Raw genomic sequence first — 15,454 nt, forward strand, 5'->3', positions numbered from 1 at the left:
ACAAACATTTCTATTCAGAGCTTTAATCTCTCTTTACAGACAGGTCTGAAAGACACACACACGAACATGCACAAACAGGACCCATAGCAACACACAGAGAGATGTCAGAGTGAGGGGGCTGCCACTCAGTGTGGCGCCCCGAGCAGTTGGGGGTTCAGGTGCTTGCTCAAGGCCTCCTTCGGCAGTGCCCAGGAGGTGAACTGGCACCTCTCCAGCTGCCAGTCCGCAACTCTGGTCTGAGCTGGATTCGAACGGCAATCCTCCGGTTCCTAGCCTAATCCTTACGGACTGAGCTACTGCCACCTATATATATATATATATATATATATAAAGAAAAACATGCAAATTATAAATTGATCATGCAGAGAAGTAATCTCTATAGTAATCTATATATTTACATCCACCCCAGTGTGATTTTTTTGCTAGCGTTCCCTACAAGGTAAAGATCTATTTAGCAGTACAATAATATAAACGGCATTCAATGTAAATGAGTGAACTACATTCATATAAATGTTTATCATGGTGCATGTTGTTGCACTGTATTTTATTTTATTTGACTCTTATGGCTTATATGAGATGTTGGCTTAATGGGAATGTTTGCCCTACTAAAACTGTTATAGTAAATTATTTTAGTAACAGTGAAACACATGACAACTTATATGTGAAAGGTGTTTCATATAGTTATGAGTTCACAGAAGCTTCGCTAGACTCTACAGTTCCTTCAAGCCCTACGGAGCTTTAATATTTTAGACATCTGGCTCACAGGAAGCGCTTTTCAGTGGAAAAGCTCTAACAAATCCACTGCATGCAACCAGCTCAATACCAAACAACAATCAAAGTTGAATAACAAAAGTGTGAAGCTGGAGCGGCAGTTATGGTGGCTTTACAGTTAGGCTGCAGTTCTTCCCTGTGTGTTTGTGGGTACTCTCATGGCTCAGAGACTGGAGACACTGTGGTTCAGTGCGATCTGGTTAGTGTGTTAGGATGCATGTGCTGGATGTCTCCTCAAAGGAGTTGAATCTCAGTCTGCAAAGAAACTATAACTGATGTTGAATTGAATTTCACGACAGACTGCAGGTTCTACTATCAGTGTGGCCTCAGTATATTCATGCACAAATAGTGATCTGTCTGTGTACTGAGTAACAGATGAGAGAGCATCTAGTCCAGTCTAGCCGAAAGCGGGCCGAGTCATTCTATTGTCTTAGAAATATCTCTGTCACTGTGATCTGATGTGAAAGCAGATGACTGTGTTTCCATTCCTCCCTCTAATTCTCTTCCTGGCTCCCTTTGCCTCCTATCTCATCTGTCTAGTCAGGCTGTCATGGCCTCAGTGTCTCTCAGTGTGACTGAAGGCTGTGGAGTGACCAACTTAGCACGTTGCTGCAGGGTTTGCAAACCGAGGGGCAGCAAGACTGTTGGGTTTGTGTCAGCAGCCTTCACGTCATATTTTGTTGCTGAGATTAGTTGACTCTTGTTATATACTGAGCGTGCATTATATTTGAAGTCCTTTCCCATCTCTTATTATAACCTCAACATTATACTGAAGAGATCTAGTGACTGCTTTTATTCAGGGCCATTTCACTGTAATAGCATAATACTTAAATGTCTTGGCCAAAGATACTCAACAAAGGAAAGGAATAATCTGACATATTGGAAAAAATGCTTATTCGCATTCTTGCCGAGACTTAGATGAGAAGATTGATACCACTCTCAGGCAATGAGCTGTGATAACACAGTATGCCGTTTTATTTAACTTTTAGTGTGAAGAGAATCTGTGCACATGAAATAACAAAGTTTAAATTGAAAGTGAACACATGTAGGTACATGGCATTCCTGTACCATCGTGTTTGGTATTTACAGTAAGCCACTGCTAAATACTTCAACATATCTGACAAAAAGGCAAGCATATTCAATATATGGTCCAAGATATAAGCATTTCAAAAGATAAGAAGAAGTAAGAAGCACGGTGTGAAGCGCTGAATTATATTTTCAAAAAGCAGTATATATATATGACAGTATATAAGGGTAGTGTGCTGCAAAGGCTTTCTGTATGGGATAGAAAAATATCCATTGCCGAAGACTCCTATTATAGCATTGCAAACTCTCACTATTGAGCTTGAAAGGGTGACAAAAGGTAGACATGATTTGGGAGAATCTGTGCGGATATAAGGGCTTGCATTGACTTTCTGAGGCAGAGATATTGGATGGGCTAGTGCAGTCTGAGACTGTGGGCCTCCCTTTAGACAAAGCTGAAAAAAGTATTTACACAATTTTACTCATGCTTATTTGTTGAAACAATATTTTTATTATTATAATTGTTTTGAATGTTCTACCTCAGATTTGTGAAATGATCCACTGTTTGGCAAGTGTTCATCATGTTCTGGCCATAAAGAATAGTTGAAAACCACAACCACCTTTTAACTTTCACACAGGAGCAAAAATCAGCCTAGATAGTAAGTGATATTAATTTTTTATCATGATAACATTTTTGGCCATATTGCTCAGCCCTAAGCCTAATATTGCTGTTTGACATAACTGCAGACTGCACTGAATACATAAAAAAGTAAATGCCTTATTTCCTAAGGCATTTATTAGTTTTATCCATTAAAATGTCCTACTAAAAGATACACTAAATGCCTTCCCATTCACTTAACAGAAGCTGAGTGTCAGTTACTTTAAATGCTTAAAATATAAATGTGTAACACTGAGACCCTAAAGTTGAATTAACAATTTCAGGTGACAGCCAGACTACACAGTGCTTATGGCCTTTGCTTAAGGAGGGATAGCAAAACACAAAAATGACAGTGAAATAGAGGACGGAAGACAGGAAGTGAAAGAAATTGACTAGAGTGATCAAGATGGAAAGGCAGAGCTGGTGACTCTTTGACCTCTGGGTTTTGACCCCTGAGTCAGAGAAGAGAGGAAAGAGGAGGATAAGAGATGACCTGCCCACTAGCCAGGCATCCCACTCATCCTCCTTTGTCATCATCATCATCATCATCTTTGTTTTTTTTTGTCTGTGGCCCGCGAGAAGAAAATGAGCAATGGGAAATTTTATTTACCCACTTAGCTTTAGGATGAATCTTAGGCTAAATACATGTGTGTAATTGCACTTGAGAGTGAGCCTTTCATTGAATGATATCGCCTCTAGAGAAATGTCTTAAACCACACAGCACAGTACAGCCTTCATCTATGAAAAATTCACTCCAGGCTTCAAAAATGCTGCAAACAGTGTTCTTCCTCTTTAGTGAAAAGTCAAAATTTCATTAATATGCTGCACTTTCATGTAAATCAATGGCCTTGAGGAATTTCCAACGTAAATGTCTAAGCAAATTTATTCAACACATTCTAGCTGTTGAAATATGGAGATGTTGACATTTGCACATGGCAGCTAATTTTATGTATTTGTGTGTCTGTTATCTGTTTGTGCGGTGCTTGGGGAGTCATCTGTGTTGTCCGCTGATTTTTTTTTGCCCCCGGGCAGTTAATCCCTCTCTGCCTCTCTGGAGATGTGACCCTGTTCTTTTTTACAGAAGTAGTTACTTTATTTAAAAAAAAAGTATAAGTCATTTATAAAAAATAATTTTTAATAATAAAAAAATATTTAATAATTATATAATTTTTAATAATAAAAACATTGGGGCTGTGAAATATCAGGCTACAGCCAGTAGCTGGTTAGCTTAGCTAACGTAGTGCGTGACCATTAATCCTTACATATTATAACAAGCTGTTATCACTTATTAGGGTTAATACTTTTTGAAAAATAAAATCCGGTGTGAACGCATTTTAACTAAAGCATAACTAGTTTCAATTATTTCAAAAGCAATCCACTTAACCCTATTCTAAACTAGGTTGTGAAATTTCCTCTGCTGCATTCCTTGAGTGACATGCTAACACTACTGTGGCTGCAAACAGGCTCACTTTTACAGTGTACACGCTTGTACCATCTGTGGTGTTGAACCTAAAATGCTTCCGGCAATACTCATATGGTTTGGTGTCATGATTATCTATTTAGACTGGCATATAGATAACCCATTTTCGTTTGGTATTTTATTGGTGGTTTAGTTGTCTTTTATGTGTCTGTATTTTATAGTATTTTTTAACTTAATCTCAATGAGGTACCTTTTCCAGAACTTACTGTTATCTTACGTTTCTCAAAATAAAGTTGATTTTTTAGCTGTAAAGTATTCCTACTCAGACGTGTTTATCACAAACTGTCTGCTGACATCAGATTTTTAGAATTCTCAAATACTATAGGCCTCAGAAATACAGAATCAGTCGCGCCCTACTTTAAAAGGAGACAACCAGTGAGGTAAGTGATGCAGCATTTTATTTTTCACACATCCCTTATGACACTCTTCCCTCAGGCTATATAATGTCTATTTCCCTTTCTTCTCCATCCTTTGTACTGACTTGAATGTCGTTTTCATTTTTTACGTATTTATACATTCTGTTCTTCAATTTCCATCACCATCTCCCCTTCTTTTTTTGTCACTGATTACGTTTTAGACAAAAGTCACACTTATAAGCAGCCCTACCAGGTGAATGGTCTTCACCGTCTGTCTCTTTGGCAGAAAATGGCCTGAGGTCCAGCATAGCATATAATATGGCCACTGCTGCTGAGGGGGAGGCCATTTCTGCTGCAGCAGCATGAAACATTACTGTAATTAATCTGAATATGGGCTATTACATTTGCATAATATCGATTTGCCTTTTTCAGAATGAGATTTAGCATGCATGGCCTGCATTTAATGCACTTTGGGGCGGCTGTGGCTCAGGAGGTAGAGCGGGTTGGCCGTTAATCAGAAGGTCGGTGGTTCAATCCCTGGCTCCCTCTGGTTGCGTGTCGAAGTGTCCTTGGGCAAGATACTGAACCCTGATTTGCCCCTGGCGGCTGTTCCGCCAGTGTATGAATGAGTGTGAATGCTAGTTTCTGTTTGAGCACTTAGGCTCAGTGTATGAATGTGAATGCAGATGTAGTGTAAAAGTGCTTTGAGTAGTCGAAAAGACTAGAAAGTCGCTATACAAGTACGTAGTAGTATTTTCATTGTGTTGCTCTCTTTTTCTCTCTGTTGCCTTCCCTCTCCATTAATTAGTGAGAGTAATATCCAATAGGACGTGTCGGGATAATTAGCTGGGTCCTGGGGTTGTATTAGCTCACACATTGCCTAGCTCAGCTGAATAAAATTTGACACACTACTGTGTGTGTGTTCATTACCATACTCTTCCCTATGTCATCAGACATGCTTCCTCTCCAGCAGAGTAGAGACGTAACAGGCCTGAGTCTAACACTGAGCTTGATAGTTTCACCTTCAGATGCCTCAAAGACTTTGACCCCCTGTGTATTTGTGCATGTGTCTGTGTGTCTATACTGTATGTGCAAAAGATGTATGTGCTAGTCATGAATAGTAAAGATGTAGGATGTACTGAGCCATTTACCTAACATCAGCACACAGCACACTCCACTTCGAAATCTATCTCAGCCTGCAAAGAGGAGTTATTGTCTCCCTTTGGCTCCTTTAATCCAACCAGCGCATGCAATGGAAAGAATTTCAATTTAAGCAAATTATTTAGTGTAGAGCTAAGAATTAAAGTCAAAACGTGAAAAATGGGCCAGTTGATTGAAGATTTTTTTCCTGTATAGTGGAGCAGAAATCTTGCACACATTTTAAGAGTGAATGTTATATATATATATATATATTGCATACATTCATCAAAAACATTATGTGCATAGGAGAATGTTGATGCCATTAAGGATGTGACATAATACCAATTTGCTAATAAATTAATACCCGCTAATGCACATGTGACCACACACTGCAAGACATAAAGGAAAAATAAACACACACACAATATCCAGCTCTCCATAGTGCAGTTTACAAGAGACCATTAATGGCATCATGGTTTCTTTGTTATGGACAACACAACAGAAGCTAGCGCATGTGGGTCTGCACTCATGTGTAACTCGATCCACATGACACACTGATATGGACGCTTCCTCTAATGGGGTGCGTTTGTGCATGCATGTGCCAATCTGCTGTGCAGTTATATCCGCAGCAGAGCTATGATTGTTCCAGCCGAGCGCACTCACATGCCATATGTTTACAGGCAAACACGTGGTAGACAGGGCATCTGAGTGGTGCACATGGGATGTTCTAATAATCAGTGGCTATCTTGTCTTGAGACCGATACAATGTGAACACAGCTCGCACCAAATAACTCCACAAAGACTACCTAAGAAAATGAATCAGAGTCTTTTGTCTGGAAAATAGGACGCATCCCATAGACCTTAGCAGCTCGTACACTCAGAAGACCTATTAATGGAGAGAGATGCAGTCTACACTAATGCTTATATTAAGCTACTGTGTCTCTTCTTGATGGCATCTTGAAGACAGGAGAGGTGCAGGATGCTGTTTAAGTTAAGAGGACTGGAATCATGTTTGTTTTGCCAAAGCCTTGAGATTGGCAGGATGACAGACTATTCAACTGACAAGCCACTTGTGATCCATGACTTACACACCCTGGTTTTGATGTTGAGCTGTGAGAATGTCACAGAAAAATGCAAAGTAAACTACCCATTGTGAGTCAGACAAAATATTCGGTGGACCTATATCTTTCTTTTTCATGGACTGATCTTATACAAATAAAACATTTTCATAATGCATATGCACTTATTTTAATTTAGTGAAATGTGTTTTGTTGGTTTGTACCTCTCTGTAGTGTGGATCCAGACCTCGTCACTCCGTCGACCACCTTGATTGCGTCGCTGAATCTGGGCAGAAGGTTTTCATCATGATACACCCAATCATGGACAGGAACAGAAAGTGGATGCCGGGCTTTGGAGCTGTGCTACTGATACTCTTGAGTCACAAGACGTCAGCGCTAGAAGTGCCTCTTGATCGTAAGTATTGTCCTCATCACATTTACTCTTATAGTACATATAGATTTTGTTTAACCAAATATTCCACTTACATCAACACCTGCTCTATGCTCTATGGAAAACACTATATTGTGTGGCATAATGAAGAACATTACACCCTCTACTGGTCACTAAAAGGTCTTTGAAGTAGCTACAGATTGAGCAGCAGTTTCCTTATTTTCTCGTTTCAGCTTTGCATGTTTCAGCATGTAATCAACTCTGCGGTTTTTAGTTATGAAATGCAATTAAATTTCTGTATTCTGTCAACCTATATATCACACATATCCTGTGTGAAATTATGATGTCTTCAACTACTTTTCTAGCATTGATTGCACCTTCGTGATAAACCTGAAGCCACATAAAACAGTGGCTCAGTAAGGCTCAGTAAGATGCTTAAAAGTACTTGAACGTGGAACTATTTTACCTGTGGTTTACTCCTTGCAAAAACTAACAGCTTTCCTCAATATTCTATCACTGTGGTATGGCGTGTCACGGTGGACAAAAAGCTAAAGTACTGGAAGGATGTAAGTCGCCACAAACACTGCTGTGACTTCTAGTGTTAAGTTTTTGCTCTTATTTTAACTTGCGTTTGTGTGTTCTAGCAATGTTAGATGTGCATGCAGTTATCTCAACATTGTTACTGTGTGAAGTGACTTGCTTGTTTTGGAGTGGCACTTGGTTTATGTCAGTTCATGGAAAGGTAAGTTGTTACCTGATGCGATACCTGTTGTTTGTTGTCCCAAATGGTGTTACACTTGATTGTCAGTTTTGACTTATATATACAGTCTATGCTTTTGACTGAATGCTTGCTGCATGTTGCTTGCATATCCTTGATTCTATAAGCCCGCACATGCCTTGTTTACCTTTCATATGTATGTGTCTAAACTATGCTTCTGTTCATGTTTCTCCAGTGCCCCAACCCCCCACTATAACGCTACAGTCCCCAAAGGATTACATCTTTGATCCGCGGGAGAACATTGTCATCCACTGTGAAGCCAAGGGGAAGCCTCATCCCAGGTGACACAGTCACTCCTCCCACCCCATTGATGCTTGTTTATCAGAACATGTGCAGCAGACAAATGCAGGTTTCCAACCCAGTTACACACTACGCCAGCATATTTCAGTGATTACGTTTCTAGCAGTGTAATTGAGGGAGAAAGGCTCATTAAATCAGGTACAAGCTGAGTGTTTCAGTAATCAACAGCAAACTGATCTCTATTTAGTTTGATGGCCCTTTGTGTGAAATTATACATCTGTTTCTGAGGGCAACCTGGAGCAGTGTGGAAATGTAAATCGCTATGGCAACTGTTGTCATGGCGACCACTTGAGAAACACACCTGGCAGAGTGAATTAGACACCGTTTAGGTTTGCCATCAGCATCTGAATCAATCAATCTGCCAAACTCCCTGCTATGAAGTAACATCAGTCTGCATGAACAGACCACAGCGCACCTTGATGATTTAAACTAACACGCTACACTGTGTCATTTCCTCTCTTTTGTGTTTCCTCATGGCCTCTAGCCTATAATTATTGTTCTTGTTGATCCTAGCTTTTCATGGACGAGAAATGGGACCCACTTTGATGTAGAGAAAGACTCAAAAGTCCTGGTAAAGCCTGGTTCAGGAACTCTGGTCATTGACATCAGTGGGGAAAAGGCTGAGGCTTATGAAGGAACGTACCAGTGTACCGCACACAACGAGCACGGCACCGCTGTATCCAACAACATTGTCATCAGACAGTCCAGTAAGACTTCTGATTATATTCAATTACTTTATTTCCATTGGTTTTTAGATATTAAAATAGATTCTAATGGTTTGAGCTCCAACTACAGTATGACAAGTTATGTTTTAACCTTTGAAAAGCATGGAGTAGGTAAGTACGTGTTGCTTGTGTCATTTTGTGAAGTTCTTTTTTGCAATTTAACTCTTCAATAAATATTGTGACTTATGGGGAAGCCTGCAGTACCCTTGTTTTGATGTTTGTGACTCGCAGGGTCCCCCTTGTGGTCAAAGGAGAGAAATGAGCCCATTGTGGTGCAGATGGGGGTCTCCCTGGTGCTGCAGTGCAGACCCCCTGCAGGGCTACCCCCTCCTGTCATCTTTTGGATGGATAACAGTGAGTTATTTGCATGTATACATAACTGCACACATGGCAAAAGGACATACGAATTTCATGTTCAGTATAACAATGCCAGACAAACAATGGATTGCACACTGTGAGTATGTATTCAGCATTCAGTCCCTATAGACTATGGTGACCCCCTGTCTACACATATCTTTTTTGTTATCTTTTGAATCTGACAGTGGGTGAAGATGATTCTGATGTTAAATCATTAGGTATTTGTAGAGAGAACTGATGTAAAATAGGCCTGATGGAACATTTATTGACACAATCTTATTCTTGTAAAACTAAATTATACAACATATACTGAAAATTGACATGTCTGTCTCTTCCTGTCCTTCAGACTTCCAAAGGCTACCGCTGGATAAACGAGTGTCCCAGGCTCTGAATGGAGACTTGTACTTTTCTAATGTTCTCCCAGAAGACAGCAGGCCTGACTACATCTGCTATGCTCGCTTCCCTCACACACAAACCATCCAGCAGAAACAGCCTATCTCAGTCACCGTGCTGAACAGTAAGTTAAGATACTGAATACAACTCCATTCCAGGCCTATTTTTTTATTACCTGAAATTTGGAGAATAAATGTTTTAAAATACTCGATACTAATTGCAGCAAGTGTTTGCTGCAATTAAAAAAAAGTATTCACTTGGGATTTCCAAACATCAATTTATTATATACTATTTTATTATAGTTGTATTTTCTCATTATTATTGCAAAACCTTTTTTTTTTTTTTTTTTTGCAGATTTTTCCTTTTGTGACACTTTTATTTAACATCTCTAGATTTTGTCTCACACATTTTGTGATCAATGGGATCTTGTGTTACTCCTGTTTCAAATCCATGTGTTGTTCATGTCGAATTGTCTTAGCCTGAGATGTTGTTTTGTGCAGTGTTTCCTTCAAGCTTTCCTGAGCTTTATAAAGGGATTCAAGATATATTTGATTTTACAATGGCCCTATTTTTGTGTCACAATAATCTAACCGTAGTGTTATACCCATTATGTGTCGATGTTTTGCAGTAACACAATATTATTCTGTACTTACTTACAATGCATTTTCCACAAACTAATGCATTGGATTAATGCAGTGGGGAAAAAGCCACTGTAAAGTAAGGCATTTCCTGTTTTCTCTCCTAGTTTTGCATGCTTATGATGTTCTGTTGTATTACAGTGGAAACAATGAATGAGACTGTGGCTGCTTTATACAATGTCACTGATTTCTATAGTGGTGAGTGCTGCTGGTTTATTCCCTCTCGGCCCCTTCAGTGTGAACCCAGCCCTGTTTTTACTCCCTGGCCTAACCATACCCAACATACACATTCACCTTTAACTTGGCCTCAGTCCCCTGTGACTATTAACAAACTCTTCCTTAGGTTTCTCAAATCTTTATCCTGTTTGTTTTCTGTGGAGTGTTTCCTTATGCAAATTAAGGGTCTAAAGATAGAGAGTCAGACAAACCTGTGATTTTGGTCACTATAAATAAAAATGACATCGTGAATGATGCAATAGTTGTGAAATGGTAAAACTGAAATATACCAGATAAAATATTAAGATGCAACTTTCAAAGCATGAATAACATTAAATGCCAGCAAACTTCATCTCCCCTAAAACCACAACTACACATATGAATTCAGACTGATCTCATGATCTGCTCAATCAAGCACACCCTCAAAGATTATCCAAGATGACGATATTAGTGATGTATGATACAACTCATGGCACTTCTCGTTATCTACTTTCTGACCTTTTCAACAAAGCAATGTTAAAGAAATCTAGATATTTCCATTAATCAGTTCTGATGGGTGTGTTTATGGCTGGGGTTTGCTTTCCACCAAGAACCCCCATGTTGCCATAGCAACAAACCAGCAGCTCCTCCGATCAGGGAGATTCCTTTTGCTCTCTGATTCGGTGATACTGCTCATATGTGACGAGGCATAAAGAAAAAAACTTCTGTTACATTGTGTTGGATCATCACACACTCATTTACTATCCCCTCCATCCAACTTGACAAATCACTTCATGATAGTGTAGGCTATGCTTGTATCACCTGTCCTTCATGAGAAGATGAATGGCCCTCGGAGCTCATGTTTTCACCCAACTCCTCCGGAGGTCATACTGTTGCAAGAGGAGCCTTCAAGTTGAATGTTGCAGCCTGGTTCTGATTTGGTGGTGTGTCCTCATGTATTCAGAAAGCCCAATGGGGGAGCGTCGCCCCGGTTTCATGACACCTCTGGGTATCACCAGCACCCAGATGGTTCTGAGAGGGGAGACTCTGGAGCTGGAATGCATTGCTGATGGCTTGTAAGTAGGCATCAACTTTATCTACAATCTGCATGAAAGTATGTATGCATTATACAACAATGTGCTTTATAAGACAGAAAAACAAAAACAAAATCCGGAAATAGCATAAAAACAAACATCCTGTTGTAATCTCTTCTTTGACAGACCCACTCCAGAGATGTCCTGGCAGAAGGATGGAGGAGAGCTGCCGAGCAGCAGGATGTCCTTTCATAACTTCAAGAAAACACTCAAGATTTCCGATGTGAATGAAGCTGATGCTGGGGACTACCGCTGTACAGCCACAAACAGCCTGGGCACCGCACACCACATCATCAAGGTCACTGTCAAAGGTAGGTAGCTAAACCCAGTTATTTTCTTGATTCACTCTAGTGGTTCTCTCTGGAGCCTTTTATCTCCAGCAGAAACTGGAAATAAACCCTTTTTTATTACATCAGAATTGGGTATTCATGTTTCTTCTACAGTTTGGGAATTTAAAGTAAATGAATTCAAGTTTGACAGCCAGCGTTGATGTAAAGACATTAATTCTTGGTTTGGTCTGCCGGTGTGTTGGAATTCAACAAAGCTGGCCAAGACATTATTGCACTGGAAGCCACTAGTGCTGCAGACTAAAGTGATTGTTGATTTGCAGTGGGATCGGTATTACTGGCAATACTTTGCAATTCCAGGGATTCCAAAGATTCTATGTTAATATGACCGGTTTAAATGTTACATTTACATAGATGCAAAGGTTTCTGCAACCTTAATTTTATTCCCTAAAGTAGGCTTATTTTGCCATTCTCTCAAAAAGCTTGTTCTGTTTCTGTTTTCTCTCCTTTTTGTAATCCACAGCGGCTCCTTTTTGGGTCAGCGCTCCCAGGAACCTGATCCTTGCCCCAAATGAAACTGGCATCCTGACTTGTCGAGTCAGTGGAGAACCGAAACCAAAGATTAGCTGGTTTGTGAATGGAATCCCCCTTGAGAGTGAGTATAATGAGACCACGCTTTCAAAAATAGAAAATACTACGTTTATACAAACTTAAGTCCAAAGCATCTGACAGCAATAGAGACCATAAATTCTCAATCTCAGCAGTGTTTTTTTCCCCCTTTCATGTTATTTAGTTTAGAGTTTCCTGTAGTTCAGCAGAATTGTTATGTGCTGGTTTCTTCATTCACAAAACTCTAATGGTGCAGTTGAACAACTTATGCTTAAACAATATATTTTATGCATCTTGTGATAGATGCTCCTGTGGACCACAGTCGGAAGGTGGATGGCGACACCGTGATTCTTAGCAATGTGCAATCAGGGTCCAGTGCTGTCTACCAGTGTAATGCATCCAATGAATTTGGTTACCTGATGGCAAACGCTTTTGTCAACGTTCTTGGTGAGTTAAGTTGTTAAACTTACACTAAATCTGTTTAGCTGAAAATGTACTGTATGTAAAAGTTGAACATACATTTTGGATATACAGGCCAGTGTGTACAAGGGGGGAGATACAGCAAGTGCTGATTAGATGTTTTGTGTCTTCCCATAGCTGAAGCACCAAGGGTGCTCACTCCACCCAACCGAGTGTACCAGGTCATCACCAACAATCCTGCGTTACTTCACTGTGCCTCCTTTGGCTCACCAATACCAACCATCACGTGGTAAGATTCAGATCAGGTGTCAAAAAATAAAATGTTTCAAAATCATTTTTAAAAGAAAGAATTAGTCATTTTTTAAGATGCTGTAATTTGAAACAAAAGGTTTTAAATTAAAGGTTATCCGACTACATCTAAAAAATTTCAATGAAAACGTGCAAAACATGAAGAACTTAATTTGCTACTGGAAAGTGAAAATTCAATGTACATTTTTTGCATTGGTAATGCCAGTGAGAATCAAAGTCTTAGCTATAACCCCACCAATTGTGCTGCAGAGCAACATTAAATATTTAAACCCATGCTGTTTGCTGTTTCCATGCAGGTTCAAAGACAGTCAGACTAGCATTAAGAATGGTGACCCTTTTGTGATCCATGAGAATGGTACATTAGAGATCCATGTGGCCCAGCCACTAAACAGTGGAAAGTACACCTGCATTGCCACCAACAACCTGGGAATCAAGGAGAACCATGTCTACCTGGAGGTTAAAGGTCAGATATGGACCAGTCTCACAACAGTAAGATTGGTGGTCCAACTCTTGTTGGACCACCAATCTTACTTAAAAGACTATTATAGCTCACAAAGAGATTATATTGTATGCCTCTATAGCCATTAAGTCATGTGGCCATCGACTTTGATTATTTATTAATATAATTCTTTTGATTTTCTCCTTATTCCAGAGCCCACCCGTATCCTGAAGCAGCCAGAGTACAAGGTGGTACAGAAAGGAATGAGCGCTGTGTTTGAGTGTAAAGTCAAACATGACCCATCCCTCGTTCCCACCATGACCTGGCTCAAAGACGACGGAGAGTTGCCTGATGATGAGAGGTACAAAGACTATGAAATTAATTTATTTAATTTGAACACTTGTCATGTATACCATGAAAAATTGTGATATTACTTGGAAATGAAAAATGGAACACCCAGTGTGATACTCTGTCATCAGGTTTGATGTAGACACGGACAGTCTGACCATCAAAGATGTGACAGATGGAGATGAGGGCACCTACACCTGCATCATGAACACCACCCTGGACCAGGACTCAGCCAGTGCCATGCTGACTGTCGTAGGTACGTCAATGCATTCAAGAGTCTTTGCACTTAGCATGATGCCCGAGGTCAAGGATTGTGAGTCTAGAAATCTCACAATGTGAACACTGGATACATGTGTTTTTAAAGAAAGTGAAATTGTAGTGAAACAACACAACTTAAAATTTCAGCAATAGTGGGTATCAGCTTTAATCTAATTTGTTATCACAATACAACAGTATTTTTCCCGCTTTTCTGCTGTTTCTAACATCTGTCACTAACATCTACTTTACTCTTGCTTCTCGCTGCCCAGAGGCTACTCCTACTCCAGCTATTGTCCACGGTAAACAATGTCCATAGATTAGGATTCTGTAGCTTTCATAAGTTCTGTTTGCAAAACCTGTAGTTTCCACATCATCTCCATGTTTATTTTATGTTGAATGATTTTAGTGCTTTCTTTATTTTATATTAGTTGTATCATTTAATTTTACAGAAAGATATAATATTTACTGAATATTTAGCAGTGTATGTTTGTCCACAGTATTTACATAGCACTATAAATGATTTTACTTTTATTCCATGGGCATTTTCATGAGCGAAAATTTGTTTAATTATAAAATTCTGACTTAATCTCATTTACTGTAGAACTCTGTTCTTACGGAAAAGTATTAGTGGCAAATTTTCAGTTGAAGCAATAGCATGGACTAGTTTTAATCAGAAGCAGAAAGAGTGTTTTCATTTTTATGTGGGCTTGGGCTCCTTCATTGTGTTTACAGAGAAACCTGACCCTCCGACAGACCTGGAACTGACTGACCAGACAGAGAGGAGCGTTCAGCTCACCTGGATCCCTGGAGACGAACACAACAGTCCCACACAGAGTATGAAATGATGCTACTTTGTCGTTTGGCAACATGTTTAATCAAACTGTACTACACTTTTCCACTGCCAAGCTTAAAATTAGACACTGACGACAAACGCTGAATTTCTACATCTACACAGGTTTGTCAAGTCAGAATCCTATGATATGCAGGAAGTTCAGATATAGTTTAGGTTTCTGGAAGCAGCAACTGTGGTTTTGTAGGAATGAACAAGACAGGAACTTGGTAGTTGGTATGATAAGCAAGGAGTCACCATAGCTAAATTTACACAGAATACCGTTACTTAACCTATAGAAATCATCACCAGTAAAAGAAAATGTTGCTTGAGAGAGTGTTTCTGTTCTTCAACAAATTCTTGAACTGTGGAACTTTTTTCCCCCCCAGAGTTTCTAATCCAATACGAGGATCTGCTTCACCAGCCTGGAGTTTGGATCAACCTGACAGAGGTTGCTGGTACTAGCACCACAGCACAGTTAAACCTCTCTCCACACGTCTACTACTCCTTCAGAGTTCTGGCTGTAAATCATGTTGGCTACAGCCAGCCTAGCCAGCCCTCAAGCCAATATAGGACCAACCCTGCAGGTGATGAACAT

General features: G+C 39.7%; 1 protein-coding gene across 11 annotated transcripts in view; it reads left to right on the top strand.

Moving 5' to 3' along the window:
• Positions 1–15,454, top strand: part of nrcama (neuronal cell adhesion molecule a) — a 60,679-nt gene that overhangs the window by 36,057 nt on the left and 9,168 nt on the right. For 3 of the 11 annotated variants that reach the window (XM_038739107.1, XM_038739111.1, XM_038739113.1), the window contains exons 3-19: positions 6,721–6,901; positions 7,426–7,443; positions 7,831–7,936; positions 8,469–8,662; positions 8,912–9,034; positions 9,384–9,554; positions 11,228–11,339; positions 11,484–11,668; positions 12,168–12,299; positions 12,557–12,700; positions 12,851–12,962; positions 13,279–13,445; positions 13,635–13,782; positions 13,901–14,025; positions 14,297–14,326; positions 14,760–14,861; positions 15,246–15,443. In XM_038739107.1, the coding sequence (XP_038595035.1) occupies positions 6,793–6,901; positions 7,426–7,443; positions 7,831–7,936; positions 8,469–8,662; positions 8,912–9,034; positions 9,384–9,554; positions 11,228–11,339; positions 11,484–11,668; positions 12,168–12,299; positions 12,557–12,700; positions 12,851–12,962; positions 13,279–13,445; positions 13,635–13,782; positions 13,901–14,025; positions 14,297–14,326; positions 14,760–14,861; positions 15,246–15,443 (2,176 nt within the window). In that variant the 5' untranslated portion in view covers positions 6,721–6,792. The remainder of the gene's footprint in view (positions 1–6,720; positions 6,902–7,425; positions 7,444–7,830; positions 7,937–8,468; positions 8,663–8,911; positions 9,035–9,383; positions 9,555–11,227; positions 11,340–11,483; positions 11,669–12,167; positions 12,300–12,556; positions 12,701–12,850; positions 12,963–13,278; positions 13,446–13,634; positions 13,783–13,900; positions 14,026–14,296; positions 14,327–14,759; positions 14,862–15,245; positions 15,444–15,454) is intronic. The other 8 variants (XM_038739110.1, XM_038739112.1, XM_038739114.1 and 5 more) reach the window with 3 other exon arrangements.

This window comes from Micropterus salmoides, unplaced genomic scaffold (genome assembly GCF_014851395.1).
Source record: "Micropterus salmoides isolate LMB-PRFRI ecotype aquatic unplaced genomic scaffold, ASM1485139v1 Ms_hic_scaffold_23, whole genome shotgun sequence".
In the NCBI taxonomy this organism is placed as follows: domain Eukaryota; kingdom Metazoa; phylum Chordata; class Actinopteri; order Centrarchiformes; family Centrarchidae; genus Micropterus; species Micropterus salmoides.